Source organism: Equus przewalskii, chromosome 10, assembly GCF_037783145.1.
Source record: "Equus przewalskii isolate Varuska chromosome 10, EquPr2, whole genome shotgun sequence".
NCBI classification, from domain to species: domain Eukaryota; kingdom Metazoa; phylum Chordata; class Mammalia; order Perissodactyla; family Equidae; genus Equus; species Equus przewalskii.
Window position 1 is genome coordinate 60,312,782 of NC_091840.1, and position 20,241 is coordinate 60,333,022.

The following is a 20,241-nucleotide window of genomic DNA, read 5'->3' on the forward strand; positions in this document are numbered from 1 at the left end:
CCCAATTCGCACCCTGCTTGCCTCTTTTTCTTAAAGGTAACATTATCTTGCTGCCTTGAATTTATCTTGTGGTCCACTGTGACACTCAGATTTTTTCTGCTTCTAATCGTAGCCTGGATTTATAACTTCTAATGTGCTTTTTTGGAAATGTGTCTTATGTTCCCGTTTTGACAGCTGCTCACCTCTGCAGCAGGAGAGGCCGTGAGCTGTGCCTGGCAGCCTCCCTGGAACCACATGGAGTGACAAGAGAGACATTCCCTGAAAGAAGCGGGTAGATAGGTGGTGCTGATACCAGAGCCTGGGCAGAAAAAACACCACTGGTCCACACAGTGGCCAGCAGAACTCGTCCCCTACCTAAAGCCCGCCTCACGCTCTGCTGAGTGGGGTGTGGGGGCGGGGGCAGGGGGACGTCCCTCTGAGCCGCACTGGGTTCTGTCTCCCCCGCAGAAGTGCAGTGTGACCTTGGGGCAGGTGGGGGCTTCACATATCCTCTCAGAACCTCTGTTCCTTCTGGAAAATGAGTAAGTGGGACGTCAAGCCCCTGCCGCCCCAAAAGCTTCCACCAGCTCAGGCCTGAGAAATGTCAGGCGGTTTGGAGAACAGCGCGACACTGAACGCCAGCTGCAGACACACAGCTGCTATTGTCACCATCACTACAGCCCTGAGGGGGTGGCCACTGTGCCTACTGAGGGGCGCTCCTGGGACAAGGGGCCGCGGCGGCCGTGAGAATCACCGGGAGGCCCCCGCCTGAGTTTTGGGTGAGGCCTTAGGAGCACTTCTGGGGGATAGACTCAGGCCCTGGGCCCTCCTGGCTACTGCCCTGAGCCTGGAAGGGGGCCCGGAGCGGAACCCTGCGCCTTGGGCGAAGGGAGGCAGGCTGTTTGAAGAAACGGGATGGCTTGTGCTTCCGACCACAAGGGGTGGCGGCGGCCGGGCCTCTCTCTGGAAGGCCAAAGAGGGGCTGAAAGGGTGGCCGAACCGCTGGTCCCCTTTGTCCTTACATCACTCGCTTTTTTTATTATTAAACACAGCAAACATGCAGCCAAGAATAGAGAATGATACGATGAACGCCTGTTACTCACCAGCGCGCTCCATCTTCGTATTTGCTGCCCTTTTTCATACAGAAATGACCCACGGGGCAGCCCCGCCGGGCCCGGAGGGGCTGCTGTCACGCCGTCTGGTGGCACCTGGCCGCATGCTGGGGTCGGCGCGCTCCCTTGGGTGTCGGCGTGCTCCCTCGGCGCTGGGTGTGCTCCTAAACACCTGCAAAGAGTTTCCCGCTGGGTTCAGCCTTCTGTGGCTCCCTGTTTTCCATTTCACGCTGGGTTTTGAGGACCTCCCCAAGCTGATGACGTGCCTCCAGTCTCGCCGTGTTCACAGCCGCCCTGGGCTCAGTGGGCATGAGTGTCCCTGAATTCTCACTGTCCCGCTTGTCCTGGTTTGGGTTTCCCCGACGGCAGAGCAGAGCGAGGGCCGGCTGGAGCAGCGGACCCGGAAGGTGCCTTCCGGAGGGGGTGTGAGGACATGGAGGGGTGGAACCGTCAGTCTCCCGATTATCTACTGCTGTGGAACAAAGTGTCCCAAAACTTAGTGGCTTAAAACAATAATCAGAAGAACAGAGAGACCAGAAACAGACCCACATAAATATACAGCCGCGGGCCGCGTAACAACACTTCAGTCAGCAATGGACCACATATACGACAGTGGTCCCATACGGGTGTTCGCTATGACGTTTGAACAACGACAAAATCGCCTAATGACGCATTTCTCAGAAGGCATCCACGTTGTTAAGTGACACGTGACTGTAGTTGGCTGATCTTTGACAAAGGAGCAAAGGCAATATGGCGGAGCAAAGACGGTCTCTTCAATAAATGGTGCTGTGACAATGGGACGTCCACATGTGAAAAGTGAACCTAGATACAGACCATACACTTTTCACAAAAATGACCTCAGAATGGATGCCAGACCTAACTGTAAAACAAAAAACTATAAAATTCCTGGAAGATAATACAGGAGAAAACCTAGATGACCTTGGACGTGGCAGTGACTTTTTAGGTACAACACCAAAGGCAAGACCATGAAAGAAGGAATTGATAAGCTGGATTTCATTAAAATTAAAAACTCTGCTCCCTTGGAAAGACAATGTCAAGAGAATGAGCAGACCGGCCACAAACCGGGAGAAAATATTTGCAAAAAACACATCTGACAAAGGCCTTTCTCTCAGTGCGTTTGGGCTGCTATAAGGAAATACCACAGACCGGGTCCTCACTGGGTGGAAGGGGCAGGGAGCTCTCTGGGGTCTCTTTCGTAAGGGCGCTAATCTCATTCCTGAGGGCCACACCCTCATGACCTCATCACCTCCCAAAGGCCCGCCTCCTAACACCATCACCTCTGGAAGCTGGGATTTCAACGTGTGAATTTCAGGGGGGGACAGACATTCGGAACATGGCACACTGTCATCCAGATACGTAAGGACTCTTAAAACTCAACAAGAAGAAAACAAACTGGTTAAAAATGGGCCAAAGACCTTAATAGACACCTCATCAAAGAAGACGTGCAGATAGCAAGTAAGCCTGTGGAAAGATGTGCCACATCATACGTGCTCAGGGAAGTGCAAATTAAAACAATACCTACTAGAATGGCCCAAATCCAGAACGCTGATGACACCAAATGCTGGCGACGATGTGGAGCAGCGGGAGCGCTCACTCCCTGCTGGGGGGATGCGGGACGGGGCAGCCGCTCGGGAAGACGTTTCAGTAGTTTCTTATAAAGCTAAACACGCTCTTACCGTGAAGTCCAGCAACGGGGCTCCTTGGCGTTTAGCCAAAGGAGCTGAAAACATATCCACACATTGTCCAGTCCAGCCTCTCTGTCACGGACAAGGAAGCTGAAGCTCAGAGAGTGCGGGTGGCTTCCCCAAGGTCACACAGCGGACCAGGGTCCAGACCCGGCTTCCTGGCCACCATGAACTGCTTGACTTAGTAGGAAAATGCGTGGTGACACAGAAACCCCGAGACTGAATTCTGACTCCGACAGAAGCTTCGCAGCAGCTGCACTCTGCTTCCCCCTGCTCCAGCCCCCGCGGCTTCCCAGACACACGGCAACTTGTGCCCACAGGCTTGTAAAGCCTTCTGCCTGGAGTATCCCCACCCCCACCTTGCCAGCCCAGCCAGGAAACGAAAGAGGTGCTCCCCAGGATGCTTACACTCCATCGTGTCTCTAAGACTGGGGGCTCCCTGACTGATGGTTGCCGCACGTACAGCAGTGTTCCCCACCACGGGGCGGTGGTACCCAAGGAGAGCATTTGATGAAGATGGCATCTTCCAGGCTCTTTAATAAGTATTTTTGTGGACAGGTACTTTGAGATGATGTGACTATTCCATTGCTCATCAAACTTTCCATGTATTATTTCATTTACTTATATTGACAAGGACTTATGGTTTCCTGTTCATTCCGTGGGTTATAATGTTATCATGGCTGTTTATTTTGATGCTTACGTGATCCCTGATTTGGGCCAGTGAGAGCCCCTTTCAAGATGCTGGCTGTATTTTTTGACAGATCTCCATCATATTTGGAGCACTACTCAGTTATAAGTTTCCAGGATCTTTTTGTGCCTTCCCTGCCCCAGCGCTGGCTTTAGTCATTTCTTGAAAGAGTCTGGTATTAGAAATTAAGATCTGGGCAGTGGGCATGTTCACTGCTCTTGGGGTGGCGCTGTCCTGGGCCCTCTCAGTGGGCAGAGCTATATGCCTATATTCTTATATCACATGTGTATATTGAAAACCATGAGTTTAAATGGAGGCCTCCAATTCCAAGTGTAGGGGCGGAAAAATTTAACTTCTGTCCCCCTGTCCCCTCCCAGGTTTTCCAGCTGGGGCCTTGTAAATTAGACTCACGAGAGACAGATTAGCACCAGAAAAGCAAACAGGAGCTTATTAGCAGGTGCACCCAGCATACACATGGAGCATCCCGTGATGAGGAACGCACAGGGATGGGGAGGACTTGGGTTCATACGGCATCTTAACAAAAGAACAAGAGATTTTCAGAGAAATGACAAGACAGAGGAAAAGGACTTTGGACTTCTAGGGCAGGAATTGTGGGAAAGTAAACACGCAGGGAGCTCATGCGAGATGAGGGCCTGGTTAGTCAAGTCTGGTCTGGAGTGTCCCCCGGTGCCATCTCGTCTCTGGGCTGCTAAGGGTCTGGAGTTGTCTCTGGTGATTAACTTCTGTCCTTCCTGGTGGGGAGGGGAGGGGACGCCTTTACAGACTGTCCTGCTTTCCAGCAAAGAGGGGGAGGGCAGAGAGCCTTTTTTTGTATTGCCTTCTTCTTAACTGCCTTGAGCTCAAAATAGTCCTTCTGCCGAAGTGGCTTCCTTGGGGTGGTGTGTTCTGCCGCCTTTCGCAAACCAGCACCTCAGGGGTCATCTAGTTTTCACCCTTTCCCTATTGCAACTCTCCTCAGTGAGCCCCCTGGCTCCCAGGACCCTCCCACTTTACTTATTCAGCCTCCTGGAGGGAACCACGTCCCAGCTCGCTGCTGCCCCCCTCACCCTGCTGGGGCTTTGACACCTGTGCCAGCCGCCCCTCCGCCCGTCACGACGTCTTGGGCTAGAAACCCTCTCTGTGCCCGGGCCTCCCCCGAGGCTCTTGGCCAAGATCCCTGAGGAGCAGGCAGCGTTCCTCTCCTCCAGCTCCCTGAGCCTTGAGAACAAAAGCTCCCTTGGGCTGAGCTTTGGGCAGTGAGCGCAGTACTTGAGGCGATCAGCGGAGGCTTTCGCGCATCTCCCCGCCTCCTGAGCAAACCAGAGTGTTCACTGGGGAGAAGTCTCTTCAGCTCGCGCCTTCCGTTGCTGGCCCACAGCCTGTGCGGACGAACCTGCACACTCACCCACCTGGTCAGATGCCAAAACTCTACCCTTTGAGTGTACCCCATTGGGCTCCCTATTAAAATGCAAATGGCCCTAAGGAGAGGTAATTCTTTAAATGAGGGCAGCGGGGGAGGGCCTCAGGGCCCCTTACACCTGGGCTGTGGGCTCACTATCAGCTCCTGGGTAACCCTAAACTGAAGCCTGCTCAGAGCAGGAGGTGAAGATGGGGCTGTGGAGGGAGCAGGAGGCCATCTGGAGCCCCCGAGACCATTTGCTCCTGGAGTCAGCAGGCCCCACTTGCCCAGCCCGGCTGGGAGACCGTGGGCGCAGTGAAAGGGGATGTCAGACCCCCTGAGCTCTCATGTGGTTCTGCTTGTATTATTTGGGCCACGAAGATGAGTTAGAGTCCTCCGAGTGCAGACCCTTGCTCTGATCTGGCCAGGTCACAGGACAGGGATCTTGGGGCGCTGCCACTAGGCCTGCGGGAGGCCACCCTGTGCCACCTGTGCCAGGCAGTGGTGGCCTTGGTGCAGGCCCCGTGCAAGGGCACAGTGCTGGGGCGGGGAGCCTTCCCCCACGGATCCAGCATCCAAGAAGGTCTGTGCTGAGCAAATAAGTGAGGGCAAGGGACGGCTGCAAACCACCCCACCCTCGGGAGAAAAGTGGGTGGCGAGATGGAGACCTTAGCAAGTCTTTGATTTATTTTCTAAACAGCAGTATTGAGATAGAATCCACACACCGCACAGTTCACCCACTTAAAGTGTATAATTCAATAATTTTTAGTATATTCACAGAGTTTTGCAACCAGCACCAGTCAGTTTTAGAACATTTTCATAGCCTCAAAGAGAAACCCTGCTCCCTTCAGCTATCACGCCCCGGGCCCCTCCTCTCAGCCCCGGCAGCCGCTAATCTACTTTCTGTCTCTATGGATTTGCTGATTTTGGACATTTCATACGAATGGGATCTTACGGTAAGTGGGTTTTTGTGGCTGACTTCTTTCACTTGGCATAATGTCCTCAAGTGTCATACCTCTTGTGGCATGTGTCAGAATTTCCCTCCTTTTTAAGGATATTCCATTGTACGGATGACCACATTGTGTTTATCCATTCATACTCTGATGGACATTTGGGTTTTGTCCACCTTTTGGCTATTTTATTATGAACAATGCTGCTATGAACATTTGTGTACAAGTTTCTGTGTGGTCTGTGATTTGTTTTTAAAATACTTAATTGCTGAATAGATAGTACATGCAGCTTGTCCAAAATCCAAGGCGTCTGCTCCTGGGAGGGCCCCGTCCAGGGTGAGGGAGCCCTGCCCCCACCTCGTTCCCTCCCTTCTCTCCAGGAGTCACGTCTTGAGTCTCTCTTAGGCTGGAGATGGGCCTCCACATCACAGCAGAGGCTCCTTCCTGAGGGATTAATGGCTTCATCTGTCCATGCAGCTCTGGCAGGGCCTTGACCTGGGCACGGACAGCGGCCTTGTATTCCATGACGACACCATCGGGACATAGGGGTCCCCACTCACAAAGCTTCCGCACATCTATCAGAGCCTTGGGCCCCATGAGGACCCTAAGAAGCACCGAGAGAGGATTCTCGGCCCCATTGTATAGACAAAGAAGGTGATACAGCTTCGCACAGGTCACCCCAGCCTCTGACCCTCATTGAGCTCTGACAAGAGAGCAGTGTCCTGGGGAGTGGGCAGACCTGGCTGTGAGCACCATCCCGCCATCGGCCTCCAAGCGGCTTCTCCAATGCCCAGTCTTCTCCTCCTGAGATGTGCCTGCGTTGGGACCATCATGAGGACGGAGCTGGGTGGCACTGGGAGGCATGCCCAGCAGTCCAGTCGGGAGCATCAGAGCTCAACAAGTGGAAGCCAGGGTCACTGGAAACCCAGCCAGGCCCTGGGGGCTCCATCTGGACGAAGTGTCCGAAAGGAGCGCATCCATGGGGCTGGAAAGCAGGCTGGTGGTTTCCGGGAGGCGGGGCCGAGGATGAGGGGACTGCTAACGGGCACGGCGTTTCCTTTCGGGGAAGTGAAAAAGTCTTGGAACGAGAGGTGCTGGTTGCACAACATTGCGCGTGTCCTAAATGCCACTGAAGATTCGCTATAAAGTGGTTAAAATGGCACATCTTATGTTGTATGTATTTTACCTCAATTCAGGAAAACAATCCAACCAGAGACAGAAGACATGAGCCTGAGGAACCCGTTTTTGTGGCTGAGAGGACGCTCACTGGGTGGGGTCAGTTCTTGCAGTTGTATTTAAGTGTGAAGCAAACTGTGGGGCCGCTGGTGGAACCCAGGGGCACGAGCATCATCGTCTGGTCCTCGTTTTGCTGGCAGTGCTGGTCTTATGGTTTCTTCCCAGAATATGTCCACTCAGGGGTAGGCTCTGCCGGGAGGGAGCAAGCTGGCTCTCTGTGGACCCGCTCTGCATGGCTCGCACTCCCTCCAGACGGAAGCAGGCAGCGCGAGGGCACTGCTGCCGGCACCTCCCCACTCCAGACAGCGCTCCTGCAAGAAGTCACAGCCCCGCCTGGCCCGGGCAGCTTGCAAGCCCCGCTCCCAGCCGCCCGCTCTCTGTCTCCAAAGCAGGAACTGGACCCACATCTTCTAAGTCTCTTCTCATCCCACAATCTCGCTTCCATCCCCGGCTGGAGCCCCCAGAGCCTGCGGCCGTCCTGAGTCAGGGCTCATGCCCCTGTCCCCTACCACTGGGTGCCGAGGAATGCAAGCTCCCCGAGGGCAGGGCTAGGGCTGGCTTCTTGGGCCTGTGACCTGAGCAGTCAGAAGGGCCTCTGCTGCCCCTGTCTTGAAACTCTTCACAACTTTTGAGCAAGAGGCCCTGCAGCTTTATTTCACACTAGGCCTTGAAAATGATACAGGGGTCTCCCCTGTTTTGCTCAGCACTGTATCCCTGACACGCGCGGCAGTCCCCTGCACGCAGGAAGCATTCTGCATTTGTTGAGCGAACGACTAAACTCTCAGGCTCCCTGTGTGAGGTGGCTCCAGCCTCCTCTCCTCCAGCTCTGCCGTGTGCAGTCCACTGGCCTTTGGCTGCATTCCTGGGTCTGACAGTGGAAGGGAGGTGGGGGCGGTGTGGAGCTGTCAGGGGACCCCTGATGCCCTTGGAGTGGGAGAGAAGGGAGAGGCCTGCGGACGCAGGAGTCCCCTTGCTCACTTCCAAACACCCCAGCCTGGCTGCATGTAGGACTCTGCCAGACGGGGCGCTGACACCCCCACCCTGTCCCTGAAGGGAAGCCCTGCAGGGTCCGGCCCCAGAGGACCGCCCCACCGGGAGGAAGACGTCCCCTGGAGGTCAGGAGTGGAAGGGGAGGGAGGCTTGGGAAAGGGCCCAGCTGGCTCCCAGCTGAAGGCCGGCGTGGGAAGGGCAGCTGGCAGGGTAGCAAGATGATTGTGAAAGTCTAGTGACGTTGTTTTACTGTGTTCCCATTCGGTAAGATGCCCACAGCATTGGGAAACCATTCTTCACTTCATCAGCCACGTCTTCAGCTGCAAGAGTGTTCAGAGGCAGATCAGAGTTCAGTGGTTCCTCAAGAAGTTAAACACAGAGTTACCACACGGCCCGGCAGTTCCACTCCCGAGTGTATACCCCAAAGAATCAAAAACAGATGTTCAAAGAAAAGCTCATACACAGATGTTCACAGCAGCACTGTTCACAATAGCCAAAAGGCGGAAGCAACCCAAATGCCCACCGACAGATGCGGACATAAAGAAAGTGTGGTCTACCCGTTCAACGGAGCATCATCCAACCACAAGAAGGCGCGAACTCCGAACACGTGCCACCATGTGGACGGAACTGGAAACACGCTGCTGCGTGAAAGCAGCACACAGAGGGCCACGCACTGTATGATTCCACTTATATGAAGTGTCCAGAATAAGCAAATCCATAGAAACATGCCTGAGTGCGTCCAGTCCTAGCTGCACCACTGACTTGCTGTGTAACTTTGGGCGAATCACTGAATCTCTCTGTGCCTATGAACTGGGCATGATGATAAACAAGCTGCTCTATAGTGTTCCTGGGAGAACCAAACAAGCTGAGACTTGCAAAGCACGGACAGTCACGCCAGTTCAGGGTAAGTATTCTAACAGTGCTTGCACTTGTTATTTTCACCTAGATTTTCAGGAAAGGCTTCACCTAGAAGACATTGGACTTTGAAAGACAAGTAGGATTAAATAGATGGGAGAAGAGGCTCATGTCTGCCAGCACCCATGGTGGTCCAGGTCCTGGGCCGGGCATTTTACAGCCCTTCTCATAAGGGAATTCCCCAACAACCCTACAGTGACTGCCACCATTGTCCCCAGTTAACGGAGGAAGAACTAAGGCTCAGAGAGGTTAAGAACTTGCCTAAGGTCACACAGTTTACAAGCGGTAGAGCCAGGATTTGAACCAAACCTGTCTCATTGCCAACCCTTCCTCCACAACCTGCAGAGTCTGTCCTGGGGGCTTCTCTGACCAGGAGGTGGAGACTGTGCAAGGTTTCTGCAATCTGGTTGCCGACCTTTTTTTAAATCTTTTTCTTTCTTTCTCTCTCTGTCTCTCTGAGTGTCTCTCTCTGTCTCTTTCTTTCTCTTATTTGATCGTTTAAAAGGAGGAAGACCAGTAATTCTACTCCTAGGTATTTATGCAAGAGAAATGCAAAGGCATGTCCACACAGAGACTCAGACACAAATGTTCACAATGTTTCATTCATAGTAGCCCCAGTCTGGAACAACTCAAAGAATCAACAGATGAATGGTAAGCAAATGGGATGTGTCACACGGTGGCAGATTTTTTAGCAATAAAAGGAACGACCTACGAACACACGCAACACGAATGGATCTCAAAATAAATACGTTCAGCAAAAGAAGGAAGCCCCCTCCAAAAGAACTTACGAACTGTACGACTCCATTTATATGAAGTTCTAGAACAGACAAATCTAAGCGATGTTGGGAAGATCAGAAGGGTGGCTGTTTTCTCAGGGGATGGAAATGATGAAAGAGCGAGGGTTCTCTTTCCGGGGCGATGGTTATGCTCCACGTCTCGAAGGCAACTGAGCTCCACGAGTGTGTGCATTTCTCAAGACTCATTGATTGCTACCCTTAAAACTTGTCCATTTCACTGCATGTGAATCTTACCTTAAAAAAAAACCTGCTGGCAGATCTTGCCCTCAGTTAATGACGTGCATGCTGCAGTGCCTTGGAGCGAATCCTGACAGCAACTTCCTTCGAAATACATCAAAAAACAAGACGTGCGGGTCGGGGGCGGGAGAGCGGCATCTGTGTGCACCCCAGCAAGGGCAGTACCGTGTCAGCAGTTGTGGTGGCCGGTAAGCAGACGGTTCTGAAGTTCTTTCAGCTTTTTGTGTTTGAAAATGTTAAAGTGCTAGGAAGAGGGAAGGGACGGCGACCTGTGTCTGGTCTCCTCGTTGGGTCCCCAACATTTCCTCTCACCCACCCATCACCAGCCCTAGGGCTCCAGGTGGGACTGACTTCACCTCCCCGAGTGGGGCAGAGGCCTGAGGAGGGACCCCACAGGCTTTTCTGGTGGGAGGAAAATACTCCTGGCAGAGCCATCGCTGTCCCCATCTCACTCTTCCTCTCCATCCGTCTCTCCCCTTGGAAACGTGGCCTCCTCGGGCCCGGCATCTGTCAGCGGCTGAGGGCAGTTAGGCTGTGCTGGCATCGCCACACCTTCGCACGTGCCTGACACGAGTTCTGGGCAGAGCATGGCCAGCCTCACCCACGACAGCGAGCCATCGCTCCCGGAACAGCTCCTCACCCTGAGGAGGCTGGGTCTCAGCCTCTGGGCTCCCAGGGTGGGGCAGAAGCTGCAACTCCAGCCTGGTCTCCCAGCTGCCATGAGCCTTCTCTCCCGGTCACCTGGCATGGGACCCCAGACAGCTGGCTCCCCCCGGGCTTCCAGCAGCATCAGCTTCAAGCTGGAAGCAGAACAGCTGACTTTGGAAAAGCCTTCCTTCAGCCTCACTCCGCCGCCTCCCCTGCCCTGCTTCATTCCTGCCCCTCCACCCCCATCATCGGGACAGAGACTGAGGCCTCCTCTTCTTACTTAATCTCCGTGTTCTGCAGATGGGGAAACTGAGGCCCAGAATGGGGCCTCACCTCGCTGAACATCAGTCTTCTCTTCTGAGAAACGGGGATATAGAAGCATCTCCCTCGTAGTGGAAGGATTAAGTAGGGCCTGACGGTGGCAAACACTCACAGAGACCCTGTAGAGTGTGTGTTGCTATTGTGCCCATTTTACAGATGAGGTCAGAGAGGTTAAGGTACTTGCTTGCCCAAGAGCATATGCTGAGCAGTAGAAGCAGGTTCTGAACCCATCCTGTCTGAACCCCGAGCTGAGATGACCTGAAGGGGGTTGAGGAGTGGTGTGTGAGGTATGGGGTGTGCAGTAGCCCACGCGGCTCCCGGGGCCTGGCCCAGCCCACCCCAGAGCAGGCAGCAGGGAGCGGGCGCCTTCATGCTTGGGCTCTTGACAAGCCATCAGCCACTGACATTCATAACTGTTCCTACTGTTCCTGCTGAACCCGAGGGAGCCTTTCCCTCCTGATCCGCCTGGCATTACCAGCCTGAAATGACGGCAGTTACCCCAGGGGCTGGGCAAATGGCTGTGGGAGGAAGTTAAAAGCTTCAGCGCCCTGACTAGCAGGCAGCCTGCCCGGCCCACCCCTCCCAGCCAGGAGCACGGCCTCTCCCCACCTCCCCGTCTCTCTCTCTCTCCCCTTGACCCCACAATGAGGGCCCCAACTAGTGCTCTCAGCCCCTCTGGCCCCTGATCTAGCAACACCCTCCCTGCCCACATTTGCCAAGTGCCTCCCCCACACGAGAATCTTCTTCCCATCCCCATCCCCTCCTCCATACCCAGCTCCCAATAGACTCATCATTCCTTCCTGGGGAAACTGAGGCTCAGACTCCCCTGAGTTGCCCAAGGTCCTCAGGAAGGAGTCAAGCCAAGACAGGTCCAGGAGACCTGACTCCAAGGCCATTGCTCCCTCTCCCGAGACAAGCGGGTCCCCATTCTCCTTGCTGCCCCCTGGGTCTCTGATGGCGGCCAGGGGGCAGAAAGCAAGCTGGAGTGGTTGGTGGCCCTGTCCAGGCTGCTTGGCCTCTCAGCCTCAGTGTCCTCACCTGGAAAGTGGAAATACTTGTACGCGAGTGTTCACGGCAGCCCTAACCATAATGTTCAAAAACTGGAAACAACCCAAGTGTCCATCAACAAATGAACGGATCAACAAAACGTGGTCTACCCAACAATAGAATATTACTCAGCCACAGAAGGAGTGAAGTTCTGACACACGCTGCACCCCTGACGAACCTCGAAAACATGACGCTGAGTGAAAGAAGCCCTTCACAAAAGGCCACATATTGCCAGATCCCTTTTATGTGATGCATCCAGAACAGGCAAATCTATCTTAGGGAAGGTAGCTTGTCTGGGGCTGGGGAGGAGGAGCCAGGGAGGGTGACAGCTAACAGGAGCAGGGTTTCCTTTGAGGAGAATGAAAATGTTCTAAAATTGATAGTGCTGATGGTCGCACAACTCTGAACATACAGAAAGCTATTGAATTGTATACTTTAAGTGGATGAATTGTATGGCATGTGAATGATTTCTCAACAGAGCTGTTAAGAAAAGGAAATGTTAATAAATTAACGAACTACCTCAGGGTTTCTGGGAAGATGAAATGAGACGATATAAGTAAGGCCTTAGCACAGCGCCTGTCACACAGTAAGCACTCAGTGAGGCATCGACAACCTCGCTGCCAAGAGTAGGCCCACAGGCCAGCAGCAGCCCCGGGACCTTGAGGGAAACGCGGAATCGTGGCCTCCCCAGGGCTGCATCGCGATTTACATTTTAATATGATTCCCAGGTGAGTCTTGTGCACGTTAGACTTTGAAAAGCCCTGAACTACAATGTTAATTCTATCATTATTCAGGGCAGGGATTCTCAAATTTGACAGCACATCAGAATCCCGTGGAAAGCTTGTTAAAATACAGATTGCTGGGGCCGGCCCGGTGGCGCAGTGATTAAGTGCGCACATTCCGCTTCGGTGGCCTGGGGTTCTCTGGTTCGGATCCCGGGTGCGGACATGGTGCTGCTGGACAGGCCATGCTGTGTTAGGCGTCCCACGTATAAAGTAGAGGAAGACGGGCACGGATGTGAGCTCAGGGTCAGTCTTCCTCAGCCAAAAGAGGAGGATTAGCAGCAGTTAGCTCAGTGCTAATCTTCCTCAAAAATGAAAAAGATTGCTGGGCCCCACCTCCAGAGTTTCTGATTTCAGAGCTCTGGGGCTGAGCCTGAGAACCTGCATTTCTAATGCATTCCCAGGTGGTGTTGATGCTGCTGTCTGGGGAACCCCACTCTGACAACCGAGGCTCTGGGGGTCGAAGAAGGTGCATCTCCCTGTCTCCCAGGACTGCAGGGGCAGTTGACCACTCGAGAGAGCAGGTGTAGGACGGGCCTTGGGACCAGTGGGCCTCAACCTTGGCTACACGTGGAAGGAGGAGTTTTCCAGTTCTACGAACAAAACTGGGCCCCTGCCCCTGGTCTAACAGGTGAGTCTAGCAAGCAAGTGGCAAAGGCTTAAAGTCAGGACAAAAATCTATGCTGTGGAGCAGCCGTGCAGGCCACCCTTAGCCTGTGTTAGAATGACCTTGCAACCCACACCTCACGACCGAGGACGCCAGCTGGACGGATCTGCAAGGAGAGATAAAGGGCGCCTCGCTCTCACGTTTCCCAGCTGCATTTCTTAGAGACTCAGGGAATAACGGACGACCCTGGTCCTTGCTCCCCTCCACATGTACATAACGGCAGCACCACTGAACTTGTTTGAACAAAAAGCTAATGTTCTTGTTCTCTTTGAAGCAGATGACTATTAGATGTGTAAGCCCTTTCCTGCACGGACGCTGCTTCGTGAAAAGCTTAAACTGCATCAGATTGCAGCCCTCGGAGCAGCTCCCCAGAACGCTCTGTTGGAGTGTTTCCTAGGACTCAAGTTCCTCACCTTGATTATCAAATAAACTCCTTTAATCAACCTCCACCCAGACTCTTTATTTCAGTGGACAGTTCCCACACTGGGCCCCACTCCAGACCAACGGACCAGAATCTTGGGGCGGGGCCTGGGCCTCAGCACTGGGAGAGCTCGGCCAGTGATTCCCGAGTGCAGCCAGGGGTGCGACACTGGGGGGCTGCCCAGAGGGGAGGCCTTGTTGGCGGTGCTCTCTCCTCACGGGCGTGGGGAGGGAATGGAGGAGCCTGAGGCCAGGGCACCCCCCCCCCCCCAGGGTCTCGCACTTGTGGGGAATCAGGCCTGGGCCCTGAAGGCCCCACTTCCAGTCCCTTTCAAGATCTGAGCGTCCCGAGCAGAGGCCGAGAGGCAGGTCACCCCACAGTGGAGCCATTCCGGGTTCCAAATATGAAAGAGATTGAGGGGGCAGGTGGAGGCCCTGGAACAGAGAGAAACAGAACAGGCTGAACAGAAACTTGGCCGCCTCCATCCTCTGCCCGCAAGGCATTTCAATCGAGCTCGGCTGCCTCTCCAACCCACTTATTAAAATCTCCCGCTGAGAACACTCTCTGGATTGTTGCGGTTTTTTTCCTCCATATAGAACAATTTATATTAAGCAGACTCTAGATAGAGCTCTTGAAGACAGGATTTGGTTAAAACTGTCCTGTGTAATGGGCTTGGGGCTGGAGTGGGGGCTCTCTGGTGCTCATTGCCTATTAGCCCACTTTGAGTCCTCTTTGCTGCCAGGCTTCTTATTTCTGCAGCCGTCCATGACTGGTTTCTCCTGGGCCTGACCGCTCACTAGCTGTTGTCTTCCTTCATTCCGCTGGAAGATTGGTGGCTCTCATGCGTAGGGGGCCAGAGACCTGCCCACGGAGATCCTGTCCCCGCTGGTTTCTGCAGGCCTCTCTCAAGCCAGGACACCTCCTTGGGGAGCTGCTCGCTTCCTGGAAGACCGAGAGGAGCTAATGAAAAGGGAGGTGCCCAGGGGGCTGGGGACAGAACACAGGAGGGAGGATGGAGCCTCCTGTGTAGATGAACAAACACTAGGTTTGGAAGTAGAGACCCAAGGAACCACTAATTCACACAGCCCCTTTGAGCAAATTAGGAAAAACACCTCTGTCTCCCAGCTTGATGGGAAGAGCACAGGCTGATTTCAGCTCCCCTTGTTCACTGGGCCAGGCACCTTTGCAGTGCACAACCTGAACGACTGCACAAGGGGGCCTGTGGGCACTCCTGCCTCTCCTCCTGGCACCATGAAAGTCCTGCACACAGGCAAACGGGACCACTAATTCGTCAAATGCTCTTGTCGGCCATGCGCTAGGGGTACAGCTGAGAAAGGTCTCTGCATTTCAGCTCCAGTCTGCCGGCAGAAATGGATAAAAAAACCATCACTCGTGCAACCAGGTGACGGCGCAGTGCTTGAGGAAAAGTCCTCAGAGCGGAAGCGAGGCGAGCCGGCGGGGCGCTAAGGCAGTGCGGCAGTGCGGCATCAGGAGCGCTCTCCTCCAATCCCCTCCACAGCCCTGGTGTAGAAACAGAATTCACCCCTGGCTCCAAGGAGACGTACTAACAAAGTGACTATTGACCGTGCCTCAGACAGAGTTAAGGGGAAATCAAGAGGTGCCCAAGGGAGCCACGGCGGGAGCTGTTACCACCCTCACGGCTGCCCCTCAGTGAGACACTTGGCCCCAGACAAGGAGGGGGCCAGGAAGAGACTCTGTGACCGCTCCCTCCCTCTGCTCTCTGATGGCACCTCCTGTTGAAATGCAGCCTGAAGGGTCAGCGTCCAGGGCCAGGGCAGAGCAGAGCAGAGAAGGGCGGAGGCCGGATCTGGAGGGCAAACATTATTGACCTTAACTTACAGATGAAGAAACAAAGAAACTGAGGCCCAGAGACATTCGGTAACTTGCTCGAGGTCACACAGCTCCTAAGTGGCAAAGACTGAGCAGGTAACCACCATGCTAAAGCCCCCAGAAGCACTGGGGGCTGCAAAGGCCCAGGTGAGAGCTGACTCCCCCGAGAGGGAAGGTCAGAAACGACTTCCCTAGAAGCTGAGAGCTAGAGGCAGTGCAGGACTGGAAGAAGGGAAGAGAGGAATAGAGCTGCAAGTGGAAGAAGGCAAGGGCCCAAGCCGGGAGCAAGAGGACCGACTGCTGCTTAGAGAGCAAGAGGGGTGGGCCCGGCACCGGGCAGCAGAGGCCAGGGGTGGCCACGCGGGCAAGGCTTCCCCGGAGAAGCTCATGGTGGCGGTAGACAGGCCCTGGAGAGTTTCCGTGAGGGGAACCTGAGCCGGCACCTTCAGGAGGATCACTGCCGGGGAAGGGCGGACGCGCAGGAGCAGAGGCTGGAGGCCTGGGCTCACGGCCCGCCACGGGAGCGGCAAGCCGGACAGAGTCGGGAGCTGTGAGCAAGTAGACTCGTTGTAGCTGGGGACTGGAATCGAGGCACAGGGAGGAGACCGGATGGTTCCTGGATTCGGGGCGAGGACAAGCGGAAGGACTGCGTTGCTGTTTACTGAGGTGGGGGAGGAGCAAGCTTGGGAGGGACACTCGGTGGTTTCCACCTTTTGGCTGCTGTGAATAATGCCGCTACGAACATGCGTGTACGCGTTTCTGTGTGGACATTCGTTTCCCGTGGTTTCTTTTTAAAGCTTTACTGTCTACCTTTCTGTATAGATCCACGCTCCATCTGGAAGCTGTTTCTTGAGTGTGGTGTGAGGCCAGGGTCAAGGTGTGTCTCTCTTCCACGTGGATATCCAGTTGGCTTAGCACCACTTTTTGCCGAGACCACCCTTTTCCCACGGCACTTTACCGTACATTCGGGAACCTGTGTGTGTGCGTTTCTGGACCCGCTTCCGCCCTTTCAGTCCACTTGAGCATCCTGTGTCAACCTGATGCCCTCTCTCTGAACTCAGCTTTGTAGGACCTTGGGATCAGTTTCTGGAAGCCCTCCAGCCCATGCCTGATATGTCTTAATTTTGAACCCCTTCACCACCCTGATTGGTTGTGGTGGACACTGCTGATGGCCACCCCAAAACCCACCACCAGCACATCCCCCTTTGCAACCTCCTACAGGAGAGCCTGGGAAGTCCCAAATTCACTCTCCCAGCCTTCCTTCCAGTTAGGGTGACCCGCTTACCTGGTCTGCCCAGGATTTTCCTGGTCTGTGCACCAAAAGTCCGCATCCCGGGATCTCCCACAGTCCCAGGCAAACCAAGACGGTTGGTCAAACTACCTGCAAGCACGAGTGGCCATATGACCCAGTGCTGGGCCAAGACCTGTCTCTTCAGGAGCTTCTGGAAAGGCTCCTGCCTCCCAGTAAGAGAGACGATGCAGGAAAGGAGCCTCAGGTTCACTCTGTCCCCCGTCTCTCCACCTTGAATACAGATATGATTCCTGGGGCTATGGTGGCCATTGTGCAGCTAAAAGAAGAAAAGTGAGCATACTGAGAGCGGGCAAGCCGGAGCACAGATGGAGCCTTGGGGACATCACTGGGCAGGTTGATCACCACCAGCCACTGTGGAGCCCCAAGCTTCTGCTTGTGCATTCACTGTTGGCTGTATTTTCTGTTACTTGCAGCCAAAAGCATTTCTAACACCACTATCACTCTTTTCCATTTGTTGTGATCTCTCTTAAAATTCAGCACTCAGAGTTCATCTCAGCTTCCATCCCCTCCTCTTCCTTCTCAATAATCCCTGTTCTGATTGGGATCTGGGTGGTTCTGCTGCATCCAATTCCACACACAGACATTGGGTCACACAGCTGAAGAAGGCAGAGCCAGGATTAGAAGTTGCCTCACACCTGATCCAGGGCTCTTTCTGGCCCACACTCCCCCAAAGTTCAGCATCCGTCATGTGTGGCCCACAATGCACAGGGCAAGTTTCTTCTTCAGTTTCCTAAGAGCCAAAACAGGGCCACATGGTGCTGAATGTGAGAACCTGCTCTTCACCCACCCCACCCAGTGCTGCCGCCGCTCTGAAGTCCCCCTGCTTCCCGGCCCAGGGAGTCAGCAGGAAGCGCAGGGCAGACCGGGTGGCTGGGATACCCCCTGGCAGCCCCTCTGCGCCTTCAGTGCAGGCACTGGGCGAGGAGCTAGGCCTCGGCCGGCTCCCCACGTCAAAGCCCAGGACCAGCGTCCAGCAGCCATGGAAGCTGCCCAGCCAGAGCACACCTGGGCCTCGGCTGCACCCTGCGGGGCATTTCCACAGATGCAGAGCCGCTGGTCACAGCAGATAAGACACAGTCCCTTCCCACCAAGAGCTCAGACCCAGGACAGGAGGTCCTGCTCTGGTGTTTTGCACTTTTCTCACCAAGAGCATCACAATTCAGAATCTGGCCAGGAAGTCAGATGGGCGGGGGCCAAGCCTGGCTCTGCCACTCAGCAACTCCTGAGAGCCCACTTCCTCATCTGTGAAGGACGGTGTCCCCCACATCCCTCTCAGGTGCTCACCAACAGCTCCTCGTTACAGGCCCGGGGCCTCTGCCTGAGGACTTCCTCTGGCCCAAGAACGTGTGCACAGGGCAAGCCAGAAGGCGAGGCAGCTGACGCCCCCAGGAGCCGCCGTGATGGGAACTGATGGGCAAACCCCCGCTTCCCGGCCCTCCGGGTGGGACAATCAGAAGCATGATGAACACAGTCTCCCAGAGGTGCCCAGCAGGACTGAACCCAGCTGCCCAGAGCAGTAACCGGCTCATCCCTGCACCCCACGATTGGGCCGCTTCTCCTTCCCCATCTGCCTTTCCCACTCCTCTATCTGTGCTTCTCAGAATCACTTTCCCAAGAAACTTCTTGCATTCAAATCTTTGTCTCAGGGTCTGCTTTTGAGAAAAAACCACCTAAGACATAGGAATTGGTATTGCAATAAGAGCCAGCACTTAACTGAATGCTCGCGGTGACCCAGGCTCTCAAAAAAAAAAAAAAAAAAGGAGAATATTTCACTCTTGCTATTTGCTTTTATCGTTGAATCAGTCATCTTTATGCTGCTGCAACAAACAGCCCCCAAATCTCAATGGCTTAAAACCACAAAGGTTTGGCTTCATGGGAGGGGTCTTTCTCCTCACAGATCTTCAGGAGACTAAGGTTAAGAGATGTCCTGCTGTCTCACGACACCACCACCTTAAAATGAGGCCTTAGGGGGGCCATCCCGGTGGCTCGGCAGTTAAGTTCGCATACTCTGCTTCGGCAGCCCGGGGTTCCCAGGTCCAGACACGGCACGGCTTGGTCAAGCCATGCTGTGGCAGGCATCCCACATATAAAGCAGAGGAAGATGGGCACGGATGTGAGCTCAGGGCCAATCTTCCTCAGCTAAAAGAGGAGGATTGACAGCAGATGTTAGCTCAGGGCTAATCTTCCTCAAAAAAAATTTTTTTTTTTTTAAATGAGGCCTTAGAGTTTGCCAGGCAGAGACATGGAGTTCACGCTGTAGCTCTTGCTCCCGGAAGCGGTACCTACCACTTCTGCTCTCATTTCCCTGGCCCACGAGTCACAGGGCCACACCTAGCGCTGGGAAGCGGGCGTGTGGAGTACAGGCCTCCTGTGTGCCCGGGACGGAGGACTGGAACTGCTGGTGAGCACTGGCCAAGTCGACCCCCTCCACCGGCCTCCCATCATGCAGTTGACAGAAAAGGCGCCTGAGGCCCCGAGAGCCCGGCTTAGCAAAGTGTCCACAGCTACCTCACGCCTAAGCTGCCACGCCAACCACGGTCCTTCCCAAGATTTCTGAACGAAAACCTGCCCTCCACCCCATGCTCCCCATCTCTGAACCAGCTACTCTAGCTGCGTAAGAAAGTGCGCCAAGACCTAGTGGCTAAGACAGCAACACTGCCCTGGCTCTCCCAGCGTCCGCGGGTCAGGAGCTCTATGAGGGCTCAGCGGGGCAGCCTGTATGCAGTTGCAGTCCTGAGCCGCCGGGCACACCGGGCATCTCTTTCTTCTAATGAGACCTCAGAGATCATCCTTGTGGCCCAGCTGGGCTTCCTCACAGGGTGGCGTCCTCCGACAGCTGCACCCGCTTACACGAAGTTTCAGCAAATGAAACGGAAACCACATGCCTTTTCTTTTCCAGCCTTGGGTTGCATTGCCCAGTCTCTTGCTCCTAAGTGAGTTACACATCCACCCAGATTCGAGGGGAGAGGTCAGGTCACGGTGCAGAGAATGTGTGGGACAGAGAGATTAGTGCGGCCACCGCACCAGAGGACCACGCAAAGGAGGAGCTCATGGGGTGAACCCTCAACACATCCTCGTGACTCCGACCCCACGATGGAGGACAGAGAGTCACTGCTGTTCCTCGCCAGGACTCGCTCAGAAATCATCCTGCCCGGGTAGCTATCCCAGCCCATGTGCCAACGG

General features: G+C 54.5%; 1 protein-coding gene and 1 long non-coding RNA gene across 4 annotated transcripts in view; one reads left to right on the forward strand and one right to left on the reverse strand.

Moving 5' to 3' along the window:
* Positions 1-419: 419 nt before the first annotated feature.
* On the forward strand, positions 420-13,917 carry LOC139073974 (uncharacterized). Of its 2 annotated transcripts, XR_011523220.1 has the most exons (3): positions 420-4,973; positions 5,654-8,964; positions 13,212-13,917. It is a non-coding gene; the product is annotated as an uncharacterized lncRNA (long non-coding RNA). The 2 variants fall into 2 exon arrangements; XR_011523219.1 differs by having other exon boundaries at positions 420-8,964.
* The window catches only part of NT5M (5',3'-nucleotidase, mitochondrial), a 72,873-nt gene continuing 53,714 nt past the window's right edge, over positions 1,083-20,241 (reverse strand). The window contains exon 4 of one of the 2 annotated variants that reach the window (XM_070561191.1): positions 1,083-1,263. In XM_070561191.1, the coding sequence (XP_070417292.1) occupies positions 1,117-1,263 (147 nt within the window). In that variant the 3' untranslated portion in view covers positions 1,083-1,116. The remainder of the gene's footprint in view (positions 1,264-20,241) is intronic. The other variant, XM_070561193.1, reaches the window with a different exon arrangement.